The sequence below is a fragment of the Empidonax traillii genome, unplaced genomic scaffold, assembly GCF_003031625.1.
Source record: "Empidonax traillii isolate 1590-97213 ecotype Southwest subspecies unplaced genomic scaffold, ASM303162v1 scaffold1301:size135188, whole genome shotgun sequence".
In the NCBI taxonomy this organism is placed as follows: domain Eukaryota; kingdom Metazoa; phylum Chordata; class Aves; order Passeriformes; family Tyrannidae; genus Empidonax; species Empidonax traillii.
This window is the reverse complement of record NW_020956494.1, coordinates 116,813-129,185: the sequence shown is the minus strand read 5'-3', so window position 1 is coordinate 129,185 and position 12,373 is coordinate 116,813. Positions and strand designations below refer to the sequence as shown.

Here is a 12,373-nt window from a genome sequence, read left to right as displayed (position 1 = left end):
TGTCCCCAGACTTATGTCTAGTGTCCCCAACCCTGTGTCCAGTGTCCCCAGCCTGTGTCTTACGTTCCTGGGACTGTGTCCCATCTCCCTACCCCTGCGTCCAGAGTTCCAAAACCCCGCATCACGCGTCCCATGTCCCACCTCCCGAGCTCCCGACCCCGCGCCCCTCCATCCCGCCGCGTCCCCCGTCGCCTTCCGCCGTTCCGCCGCGCCCCCGCCCCGTCCCTCCCCGGCCCCGCCGCCCCGCCCCGGCCCCCCCGCCGCCGCCGGGACCAGCCTCCAGCGCCGCCCGCCCGGACGCGGCTGCCGCCGGCGGGACGAAGAGCCTGGCCGGTCGCACCATGAGCAACCTCCCCGCCGATCGGGAGGGCGGCCCCGCCGACACCGGCCTGCCCGAGGAGGAGGTACCGGGGGGACACACACACGGGGGGTTTGGGGCGGGGGGGTTGGGGGGGTGGGGGTGGTCCGGCATCTTCATCCCCACCCGCGATCCCCGGGGGCTGCGCTCCGCGGGTGCCCACCTACCCACCCACCCATCCAGGATGGGAGGGGGGGGGGTCTTCGCCGCAGGGGTCTCATCGGCTTCCGCGGCTCCAGGTACGCGGGGCTGCTGCGGGGGGACGGGGATGAGCGGCAGGGAGCGCGTCCCCGCTCCTGGGGACGCCCCCGTCCACCGCCTGCATCCCCCCGGGACTCCCCGCAAACGCCCCTCCGCCTCCCCGGCGGGGACCTGCGGGCACGGGGAGCTCCACTCGAGACACGCAGCTCCGCGGGGGAGTGGGGGGGCAAATCAGGCTCCCCCTGGTCCCGGGGCCGGTGCCTGGTGCTGCCGGTGCCGGTGGGTAATGTGCATCCAGCAGCTACGCGTCCCTTCCCGTGGGTCTCACCCCCAAAGATGTCCGAAACATCTCCCCACGGGAGACCAACCCCACGCTCCGCCACTGTGAGAGCTGGCTTTCTGCGTTCCAGCCGCAAAGTTCCTGGTTTTGCCCGTGACCTTGAGATGGGAATTTGGACTTTGGGAGGGTGAGAACGAGAAAATTCCTATCTGGGATCTCCTCTTCCTTCTCGCCCTCCACCCCGCGGGCTGCTCCGGCAGGTCCCCGACAGCTTGTACTGGGGTCCCTGGTTGATGGCCAGCGCTGGGATCAGCGCAGCTCCATCGCCTGCTGTTGCCTACCTTCATTTGTTTGTTCCAGAGGTGGCTCTGGCCTCAAACTTCCAAAAGTTTCCTAAATAATGGGGAGTTTTTCCACTCGTGGCCTCGCGGGGTGTGTGGGAGATGACGCTGCCGGGTCCCGCGGCTGTGGCTCTGCCGAACGTGGCAGTGGGAGACATCCGTGGAGGCCTGTTGCCTTTCCCAACGGCACGTCATGTGCCCCCCTGGCTGCATCCAGGGGGCCAGGGGCCGGCTGTGGCACTGCTTGCCCTTGGGGAACCCCTGATCTTTCCATGCTGGACGTGGGGAGTCCCTGGAGGGGACGGCTGCGAGGTGCCAGGGTCACCCGCTGTGCCGGGAACACATTAGGAGGGCGATGGCCAAGCCGGGCTCCTCCGGTGCCAGGCAGGTATTTTCCCTGCAGGAGTTTTTTCCCAGCCCGGGCTGGAAGAGCCGGTGCTGTCGAGTATTTGCTTAAGCGCAGGGGAAGGGGGTTGCCCGGCTACTGCGCCGCACCTCTCCCCTCCCAGGGCTTGCCTTCCGGGCTCCTGCCCCCCCAAAAAAGAGTGAGAAGCAGCCCCTGTCCTGGGGAGGTCAGTCAGGGTGCTGCCAAGTGGGAAAAGCGCTCACTTCAGCCCCGCTCCTCCTGCCTGCTCCTGGCACCCCAGGTGGCCTCCCCATCCCTCTCGCCTCCCCCCCCCGGGGTCCCCACAAGGGAGCTGTGAGCCAGGGGGTTCCCCACGGAGGAGTCAGAACAATTTGGGAAGGCGGTCACGTCACTTTGGCGGGCGAGAACGGCATGTAAAAGGCTCGGCGGAGGCCTTATTTGGTAGCGGAGCGGCTGCGGAGAGCCCGGCTCGTGGCCCTCGTTCCCATCCCATGCCAGATCCCTCACCCCGGGGGACCGTGGCCTGGGGAGGGAACCCCAGGGGTGGTATCTCGGGGGGAACGTGCCCAGTGCGTGGATAAAATTTTCCCCTGTGGCCCCTGTGTCTCATCCCTCCGTGCTCCTGCTTCCTTTCCCCCTTGAAGCGTGGGGTCCGGAGGGTTTTGGGAGCCAAGTCGGGGCGGGACAGGGCCGTGTGTGACCCCCCGCCTGATCACGCCGCTCCTCCGCTCTGTTGCAATCCCCCATCTGCTCCCTTGGCTGCTCGCTGCCTTTTCCTCCGCCGCTTCCTCGTTCCAGCCCCAGCAGCTCTGGACTCGCTCTTCCCCAAGGGCTGTTCCTCTCCTCCTGTCCGTGGCCGGACGTTTGTCCGCCCCTCCGGACAAGCGGCTACGGGGTGGCGAGGCCGGGAGGCTGATCCCGGTCCTCCCGCATTCCCCCGGGCGGAGGGAGCCAGCATCCCTCGGCCTCAGCCTTGTTTATGTCGGGGAGTTTTGCGGGCTGAAGGCATGCGTACACACAGCCCGGGAATCTAAACCCAGCCGAGGAAGACGCTCCATTAGCCAAGAGAGTATTTACGCCAGGACTAATCCCGGCGGGGCCGGAATGCACCCCGCCGCGCGGGGGGGGGCAGCACCCCGCTTTGCCGGGAATGGGGTGTGGGGGGAAGCTCTGCTCGCCCTGTTCCCTGGCTCCATGGCAGCCCCGTGCCATCATCGCCCTCCCGCTCCCGCCGGGATCCGGCTGGCCGGCGGTGCCTCTCCGGCGGCGGGCAGTCAAGCGGATAATCGGCTGGTGGAGAATTAAAGCGAGCCCCGCTGGAAGGGGCGGACGGACGGACGGACGGATGGACGGGAGCCGGAGCTGAAGGAGGCGATTAAATGCCTCGTGGATGAATCACCCGGATGCCTCCCGCCTCCCCCCCGGCCCGTTAACGTTTACCGGGGGTGGTTCGGGCAGGGGCAGGGGACCATGACCGTGCTGGTGGGACACCCGGCAATCCCTCGGGATGCCCGGCATCCCTCGGGGCACCACCGTCTGATGGGGGTCTGAGGCAGGGTAATATCTCCCTGGTGCTTCCTTACCTTCAGGAACCTTATCTGTGGCTTAACGTCCAGAGAGGAGGAGGAGGGCTGCCCCATCATGGATCTCTCCATACTGGGGCCATCCTCGATCCATGCTCCTCTCCTCCTTGACCCCAGCCACCTCTTGGCCCAGGCCCTGCCTCTCCTTGCATGTCTCCATCCCTGACCGTCCCAGCAAACCCCCCCTAGACTCTTTCCATCATCCCTTAAACGCCCCAGACAGGATATGGAATTTCAAGGACAACAGAAAGGGATGGTGGCATGCAGAGGTGAGAGGGACGGGCCAGAAGTGGGATGGAGGCAGCTTCTGAGGGAAGGTAGCAGAGATGAAGAGGAGACTTCCTGCAGGGACAGTAAAAGCCAAGAGGGGACAAACTAGGAGCAAGGCGACAGAGGTGGGATCCTGCAGCCCTGGCAAATCTGGGAACTGTGGTGTGGAGCAGCAGGAGCAGAGGAGGACTGTGGAAGGAGTGCTCCTCATGCTGTCCCATAGCTGCCATCCCCATGGAAAGAAATCAAGGTGGTCATCTTTGAGGTGCTGCACCCGTGGCCAGCAGCTTCCCAGAGCAAACAGTGGCGCTTCTGACCTGGAGAAAAACCCTTTGGTTTCACCCCAAATGGTAAGGAGGAGAGATGGAGAAATGCTCTACCAAGAAGAAACTGAAAAATGTTTGTACAGCAGAACTGAAACTCAACAGCTCGGGCTGTCCAAAAAAAAAAGGGGGGGGTGTGTTTGGGCTGCAGGAATCCCATGCTCCAGCGCCCTTCACTAATCCTTGCTTGGGAGCTGTCTCATCCCATGAGACACTTGGGAGCAGGCGCCTCGCCCCATCCGCCTGCCAGAAGGGGTCATTTTTCCCCATGGAAGAGCATACGCTTGACTGCTGGCTGATAAGGCTTTTTTTATTTTCCCACTCCAGAGCAGGATTTTGCCTTGAGAGTGTTTCTGGTAGAGGATGGTGACTGAATCCCTGGGATCTCTTGGCACAGGAAAACCCGGAGCAGCTCCCTGAGAGCCGAAGCTCCCCTTCCATTTAAGGGCAGGAGTAATATTTCCGCTAAAATCCTTCCCTTGGCAAAAGGATATCCGTCCAGCCTGCTGGGATTATCCCTGAGGAAACTCCCTTACTCTGCCAGTCTCACCTGCTTGTTACCCCGGGAAAGGATGCTGTTTGCATAGGACCTGCTCAAACATCCCTGTGGCTCAATATACCCCAGGCCCGTTTTGTGGGGTACAGATGAGGAGCACCCACGTGCTTGTATCCTTCCTTCCTCTCCCAGGCCTTTTGGGGCTGGAAACCAGCTGGGGGATCCTTTGGAGCCCTTCTCCCTCTCGCCGCTGTGTAATTTTACGGATTCAAACTTGGCCGACCCCTGTTTGAACTTCCAAAGAAAACAAATCATTATGGAAGTGAAGCCCTTCTTCTGCGGGGCTGAATTTCGGAGGGTTCCTCGGGGTCTTTTCTCTCTCCCATCTCTCTCCCATGTGGCTTTGGGGATAAATGATCTGGCAGGTTTGGGCTTGTAGGGTTTGGATTTCAGGGATGCTGCAAACTGGCAGCACCCCCTACCCGCCCCCCGGAGCTGTCACCAACACCTCTGGTGTTTCATGGAGCTCCCCAGGGAGAGGAGAAATGGGAAGCCAGCTTGCCAGGATTGCTCCAGGGATCATGGAGACAGGGGACACCATGCAGGGATGCTCACAAACCCAGCTGGGAAGGTGGATGCGTCCGGAGAGCCAATTCCCTGGATAGCAGCCACGCTTAGTTGGACCTGTCTGAAAGGAAATATTTTTTCCCCAAGGAAAGGATAAATTTGCTTTCTTCACACTGAATTTCATGGGCATTGTCTCCATGGGGAGGCAGAGCAGTATTGAATGCCTTGGGATGCTCCATCAGCCTCTCGTCTCAGGATACAGCAAAAATCTGGCAGAGGTCCCCCAAGGTGCTTTGGGGGGGCTTCCAGCCCACTCTGGATGGCTCCACTGGAGGGGACAGGGTACCAGGCTGTGCCTGCGTGCAGCCCTGGCTCAGGAAGGGGTGAGGACACCCCTGTGCTGATCCCATCCGGTCTGGATGCTGGTACCTGCAGGAATGATGATGATAATGGTGATGATAATGCTGGTACCCAGGATGGGTATCACCAGGGCTGTTGGCACAAGGGCTATATGCAAACAGCTCGAGTACCTTTTGTTATTTAACAGATACAGGTCAGCCAGAGGTTTTGTTCCACAAAGCAGGAATGTTTGCTGCTCCCAGGCTGGGAGATGGGGGAGATAGCTTATCTGCAAGAGAAAGAAGAAATGTCAGCAGAAGAATAGGCCTGGGCTGGCTGTTTCTGGCAGTTTCCCAGGTCTCTTTCCCAGGGAATGGGCCAGGCAGGGTGCCTGGCCAAGAAAATAAATTAAAATAAATCAAAGTTTTCCTCTCCTCCAGCCCAAAGTGTTCGGATGAGATTTTGCGGATGAGGAGGGGGGAAACTGAGAGGAGATCCAGTTCCCCACATTGCTCCACCAGTTATGAGCTGGTTGTAAAGCAAAACCATCCCAGCACAGGGTTTGCCCATCCCTGGGGAGCCCCACATCCTGCCTCAGGGTTGGTGGGAGCAGGATTTCTGCCAAACACACCAGCTCTGAGGATGCTGCACCACCACAAACATTAGATCCACTGAAAAAGGGTTAAACCCCCTTAAAATGTGACTTTTACAAACCAGGGACAAGCTGCTTAAACCCAGCCCCCTCCAAACCAGGGCCAGTCCTCCAGGAAGAAGAGTTGGGATTTGCTTCTCTAAGTCCTTAATGAGCTGCTGCAATTAAAGTGAGACAATAGGCATTGTCTGCAGAGTCCGGGATCTGCTGGGGATGCCGGGACAGATCCTTTTTGCCAGACTGAGGGTAGGAAGGTGCTGGGATGCTGGAAGCCTTTTCAGCCCAGAGAGCGTTCTGTGGGGTGAGGACAGGTCTCTGTTACCTTTCCATGGTGCCTTAGCAGCTTCCTCTGTGGCTACCTGAAGGATTGGGCACATTCCTCCCAAAAATTCTGCATCACTCAATTGTGGCTTAAGGCTTTTGGCTGCTCAGGAGGTTCCCTTCGGGCTGGCATTGTCCCTCTGGCTGCAGGAAGCCAAGGTAGGGATGAAGAGAATCCCCAGGAACCTCCTTTCTTCTTTTCCAGGTGAGGACACTCTTTGTCAGCGGGTTGCCTCTGGACATTAAGCCCCGGGAACTTTACCTGCTCTTCAGACCCTTTAAGGTACCAAACTGGGAAGGGAAAGGGGGGCTGGAAGTGTGGGGCTGACCCCTGCCCCAGCCCCATGGCTCCAAACAACTTACTGGGATCTGGGAGCCCGCTGGTTCCTCCCCCATAATCTAATTCAGTCAGTTTATTCAGTTATTATTATTTAGTTGTGAGGCTCTCCACCAAACACCCTTTTTTATCCTTTCCTTGCAGGGGTACGAGGGGTCTCTCATCAAACTCACCTCCAAGCAGGTAGGAGCCATTCCCTGGCACCACCAGTCCCTGGGGTGAGGGGGGTCCCCTCTGCTCCCCACCTGACTGAGGGCTCCTCTCCTTCCTCCACAGCCCGTGGGCTTCGTCAGCTTTGACAGCCGCTCCGAGGCAGAGGCGGCGAAGAACGCACTGAACGTGAGTGTGCCCGGCCTGGCTGCTCCATTTTCCCATTTTCCCCCTTGTTTTCCTGTCTCCAGATACTACCTGAATTCCTCCACGCTGGGGATGTGCAGCTCCCATGCCAGCCGGACCCATAGCATCCCCCTCCCTCCAGACAATCCCATCGTTGTTTCTCACATCCGCATCCTCCCTCCCAGGGGGCTGCATCCCTCTCACCTTTCTCAGGGCCATTCAGGAGGGCTTGAACCCTCAGGATTCGAGCCTTAGATACAAACACAAGCGAGAGGCACCATTCCCAGCCTCTCCTGTTTGTTCAGCAGGAAAAATCCCAGCAAAATCTGCAAAAGAAAAGCAAATATCACTTTCTTTTAGCAGCTCCCTTCTACCTCTGTGGGGTTACCTGGAAATAGTCAGAGGCAGAATCATGTGGAGCTGGTTCTCCCGATTCCTCACCAGTTCTCCGTGGGTTTTGGTTTGGGGTTGTTTTTTTCTTCCCTGTCTTCATTTTCAATGTAAAACTTCTTTTCTTTGGCTCCGCTAATCCCTCTGGATAAGAGCTTGGCCTTGCGGGATGCTGACTGCCAAATATGGTGCCGATGCTAAAGATGCTGGAGGAATGCGAGCTGCCTCGGGGCCCGGCAAATTAGCTCATTTCAAGGCTGGAAGTTGAAAAAACCCATAAATAACGGGGGAAGAGTTATTTTTGCTGCGGGGGCCGGCACGCGGCGGCGCTCGCCCACCCGCCATGCCTTCCCCGCCTCCTCCCTTCCCGCAGGGCATCCGCTTCGACCCCGAGATCCCCCAGACGCTGCGGCTGGAGTTCGCCAAGGCCAACACCAAGATGGCCAAGAGCAAGCTGGTGGGCACCCCAAATCCCAGCACCCCCCTCCCCACCGCCGTACCTCAGTTCATCGCCCGGGAGCCCTGTGAGTACCGGGGCCTGCAGTGCCGGGAGAGTTTGGGGTGGCAGGCACTGGGTGCTGCCCCCATCCTCGGGAAAACGCCTTATTCAGGGAATGTGATGTCATGCTGGGTGCTGGTAGGAGCAGGGATACCGTGGTGGGGCGGGTGGCGATGGGGAATGCCAGGTCCAATGGGAAGCAGCGGCACCTACTTGCTGCCAGGAGTCCCCAGAGGAGGGGACCCCGGGACAGGTGATAGCCAGCCTGGCACAGTGCCTGGGAGTGGGACAAGCCTAAGGTGCTGCTCCTTCGTGCTGGGGAGTTTCCCTGTCACATCTGGGGTCTCAGCAGAGGCCTCAGCAATGTCCTGCTGGGAGTGCTCCATACCTGTTTCTGCCTCTGGAAGAGCTTTTCTCGCGTGGGCACCGGTTCCTCACCTCACTGTTGTGCACAGGCTTGAGCCACATTCTCTCCTCTGCTGGATCTCTGGGATCACTAAACCTTTTGGAGATGATGACCCCAGTTCTATTTTAGCTTTGCGGGTCAGCTCTCGGCGGTGACATCCCTCACTTCTCCGGGGGAAGCTCTTCTCCTGCTTCGGGGGAAAAAGAAGGACATGGCGGGGGTGGCAGCCCTGTGGTCACCGTTTAACTCTCCCTCTTCTTCTCTTGCAGATGAGCTCACAGTGCCTGCACTTTACCCCAGTAGCCCTGAAGTGTGGGGGCCGTACCCTCTGTACCCAGCGGAATTAGCACCTGCTCTACCTCCTCCTGCTTTCACCTATCCCGCTTCGCTGCACGCCCAGGTAATTCCAACCCATCCACCACCACTGCTCACCCTCCCACCCGCCCTGGATCCCCTTCCCCCTCGGTGCCCGCCGCACCACTAACCTCTGCCCGGCTAACAGGCACTCACTCCCCGCCCCCTGAGACCTAGGGACGGCTCCCCGATGGAGCTGAGTGCTGGCAGGGGTCCTGCCTTTCCCCAAACACCTCTCTCTGCCTTCCTACCTTTGCTGCCGCCCGTGGTGGGGCAGGCGGGGAGGGAGGGAGGGATAGATGAGCATGTTCTCCGTGTCTGGACCATTCCCATCACTCGTTGCCATCTGGCTGCCGGTGCGGTGTGAGATGGGGGCTCCAGAGCCCCTGGAGCATCGCCGGGATGTGGTGTGTCGGACATGGGGCGTGAAGCCAAGCAGCTCTGATGGGGAGGAGAGGGAAGCGAAGCACAAATGGAGGATCCATCTTTTATTGACGAGGTGCTGCCTTGTCACAAACACTTTCTGCCGGCTGCCAACGCCGGTGGCCCCCCATGGCAGCACGTGGCTGTTAAAAATTAACCATCCGCCTGGGAGAGGAGCTGGGGAAAGAAGAGAACAAATGGAGATGGAGGAGGAAGAGGATTTCTTTGCAGTGCCAGCCCTGCAACACCATGGGGATGCCAGGAAAAGACCCCTGGCAGGAAGGGGGAATGGGCAGCTGCCTCCCCAGCATCCACACCGGACATCATCCCGGCTTTTGCTCCTTGCTGCTGGCTCCGACTTGGTGACGAGCAGGAGGAAACAAGCACACGGAAACTGACTAGCTGGATAAACTGCTTCCAAAAGGCTTTTGGCCCTGGCCCACCAAGACTGAGCCAGGTTATCCAGAGCCACCATTGCTGGGAGCCAGAGCAGCCAGGGGCTGGTTTGAGTGGGAGGGTGTGGAAAAACGCTCGGCATACAAACCCTGGATGAAACTCCAGCTCTTCGTGCCCTGCTGCTCATAGGAAGAGCAGCAGTAAATATTATTGCAGCTACGTACACGCCTTGTCAAATAACTGCTAACAAGCAGCACCTGCCCTGCTCGGGGAAGCGACAGCGAAGGAAACGGAGGCTAGACAGAAGAAATATTACCTGATGTGCAGTATCATCACAAGGGGAAGCACGGTGGTGGCACCTTTCCCACCACCCCCCTGCAGCTGCCAGTGTTGAAGGTTTGGTGGAGGGCACGGGAGACAGGTGCCACTGTCCAAACTGGAGCTGCTTGGCTGGATCCTGCAGAGACCAGGACCTTGGAATGGGTGGGGGCTGACTTGGTGTTATCAGGCAGAGCACTGAGCACCATGTGCTGGGTTTTGGCGTCTGATGTTTTCCGCCCTGTTTCAAGCAGGCTTTTGAGAAGCTGCGAGGGATGAGATCACTCCTGCTCAGTGGGATTGTGGTGCTGCTATCCCAGCTCCATCCTGCTGGAAGCAGGGATGCTGGGGGCTGTGCTTGGCCCCAGTGTTACTGTCCCAGCCTGAGCTGGGACGGCTGTACTGCTTGTGCTCCGACCTCCCTCCACCCTGTGCCTGGGGAAGGCTGGGAAAGGGGAGCCCAGAGGCAGCTGGATCCTGCCAGGGTGGGAAGTCACCCCCCTCTCACCCCGTGTCTCCTTTGCCTTTGCAGATGCGCTGGCTCCCTCCTTCCGAGGCTGGTTCTCAGGGCTGGAAGTCCCGTCAGTTCTGCTGAATGCCGGGTGAGTGCCACCAATCCCGTCCCATCCTCCTGTGCTGGCTGGCATACACCTCCACCCTCACCCTGGCCTCCTCCCCCCACCCCATGACTCCTGGGGTCTCCAGCAGCTCAGGGTGGGTGGCCAGACTATTTCCAGCAGGCACCCTTAAGTCCAGTTGCCTTCCTTGTCCCCGGGAAGGGGATGTCCCTGCCACCACTCACCCCTACACTTTCCCAAATGTCCCAGGGCAGGATGAAAAAAGCATCCTGCTGGGGAGGGGGTGTAGTGATGGAAAAGAAGGCAGCCCCAACACGACCATCTCATTAAATCTTAAAGAAAACTCTCCTGGCAGCCTGGGGTGGTGGGGCTGCCAAAACAAGAAGCGCAGCCTCAACTGAGCAGCCTGGCTGGAGGGAGGGACCGATCCGATTCCATCTGGGACCTCTTCAGATGGAAAAAGCCTTGCAAGACATGCTCTGCAAATAACTCGGCCTTTTGTGGATAAATAAACAAAGGGGACCCAAGTGGAAGAGGGGAAAGAGGTTCAGTGGACGCTGAGCACTGCTTTACCCCGTGATCCCAGCCCACCCCGACCATCCTGGCTGGTAATCATCCCTGCACGCTGCTGATCCCTGCTGGGAAGCCTCCTGCTTCCATGCCCAAAGCTCTGGTATCGGTTGCCCATGCTCCCATGGTCGCTCATCCAGGGAGGGCAGGAGGCCCAGCCCTGGCTGCAGCTGGACCCAGACTTGGATCCACAAAGAACTTACCGGCTATTTTAGGCCCAGCAGATAAAAATAGGGAGCAGCGAGGCTTTGGGAACCAGTGGTTCTTCCAAAATATGCACCGTGCCAATGTTTCCAGATAAAATGTAAGCAGAGCCATATTTGGGAAGGGGAGGCGAGTGAATCCTTTGGAACAGGTCCACCAGCCCACAGCAACACTGGTAGCCACAGTGGGCAGCGAGGATGGAGGGTTGGGGACCTCCCGGCTCCCTGCCAGGCTCCTCCACCTGAGAAGGGCACAGCTCAGGCAAGGGTTTTGCTGCCAGCCTGGCCCTGTCCTGCACTTGCTGCCTGGAGCCCATCAGGGCAGGGCTGAGGTTAAAACTGTCCCCTTAGGAAGCTCTGGCTCTGACCACTGTGTGAAACCACCTCTCCCCACAGCACAGCGACCTCAGCCCCCAGTGCCAGCGTCCCTCACCCTCCGCTGTGTCCTCCCGCAGGTCTCAGGTGTGTGATGGTGGCCTACAGTCAGTCTTGTGGGTATTAGTGGAGTCTTCCAAGGCGGCTACTGGGGTGACGTGCTCTCCGCCGGACCACAGTGTGCTGGTAAGGCCGGGGTGGGGTCCGGCTGTCCCATGGGCTTGGCAGCTTTGGGGAGGGGGCAGAAGGGTGAGGAAGCCAACGTGATGTCCCCGAGGTGAGCGTAAGCCTGGGGTTGATCCCTGCAGGGTGGCATTGCCGCTCCCGCTGCTGCCCTGCCGGAACCAGGGCCCTGCCATTGCCGCCTTTATCGCTGTTATCTGGGGCGAGGGTTTCCACAGCCAAGGAATGCCTCTCAGCTTTGAATTACCCCCGGTAATCTCATCTCCGTCCTCGCTTCCTGCCTTGGATCAACAGAGACTGAATTCCTCTTAAGTGCAAAATTCAACTTAACTCTCAGCTTCCCAGTTCAAACCCCAGGGGCTTCAGCCACACTGGGAGGAGCAAACTGGGACCAGTGGGGTCCTTTTACACCTGGGATGCCAACAGTTTCTCTGCACAGGCATTTCCCACCTTGCCTTTCCCTGTCCTTAGAGTGAGGTCCAGGCACAGATTTCCAAAACAAGTCTCCCTCTCCCCTAGATTGCTGCACAGGAGCTTCCCCATGAAGGAAGAGAGATGAATCACAGCCCCTTTTTCCTCCGTCACAGCTGCCTTTTTTTTAACACCTCTCTCTGTTGTTACAGGCTTGAAAAAAAAACCTCACACGAGTTTGGATTCCTCCAAGACTTTCCCACAGCCTCTATCACACATCTGCTCTCCTAGAAGAAAAAAAAAGAAAAACATTACCTAGTAATAATATTTTCCTCTTTTACACTGTATATTTGTAAGGAAGAGTGTGTTGCTCCTGAAAGCATGGTTTGACAGGCATTGTTGTAGTGTTTGAACTTTTCAAACAGAATCATACGAAAGCAGACTACAAAAAAAAAAAAAAAAAAAAAAAAAAAAAAAAAAAAAAAAAAAAAAAAAA

At 58.5% G+C, this 12,373-nt stretch overlaps 1 protein-coding gene across 1 annotated transcript; it reads left to right on the top strand.

Moving 5' to 3' along the window:
* The first annotated feature begins 295 nt into the window (after positions 1 to 295).
* On the top strand, positions 296 to 12,320 carry RBPMS (RNA binding protein, mRNA processing factor). Its single transcript, XM_027906491.1, has 9 exons — positions 296 to 404; positions 6,304 to 6,381; positions 6,580 to 6,618; positions 6,712 to 6,774; positions 7,535 to 7,685; positions 8,336 to 8,466; positions 10,090 to 10,159; positions 11,364 to 11,469; positions 12,090 to 12,320. Exons 1-7 carry the CDS (start codon positions 342 to 344, stop codon positions 10,150 to 10,152), a joined length of 588 nt encoding a protein of 195 aa, XP_027762292.1. The 5' UTR covers positions 296 to 341; the 3' UTR covers positions 10,153 to 10,159; positions 11,364 to 11,469; positions 12,090 to 12,320.
* The last annotated feature ends 53 nt before the right edge of the window (positions 12,321 to 12,373 follow it).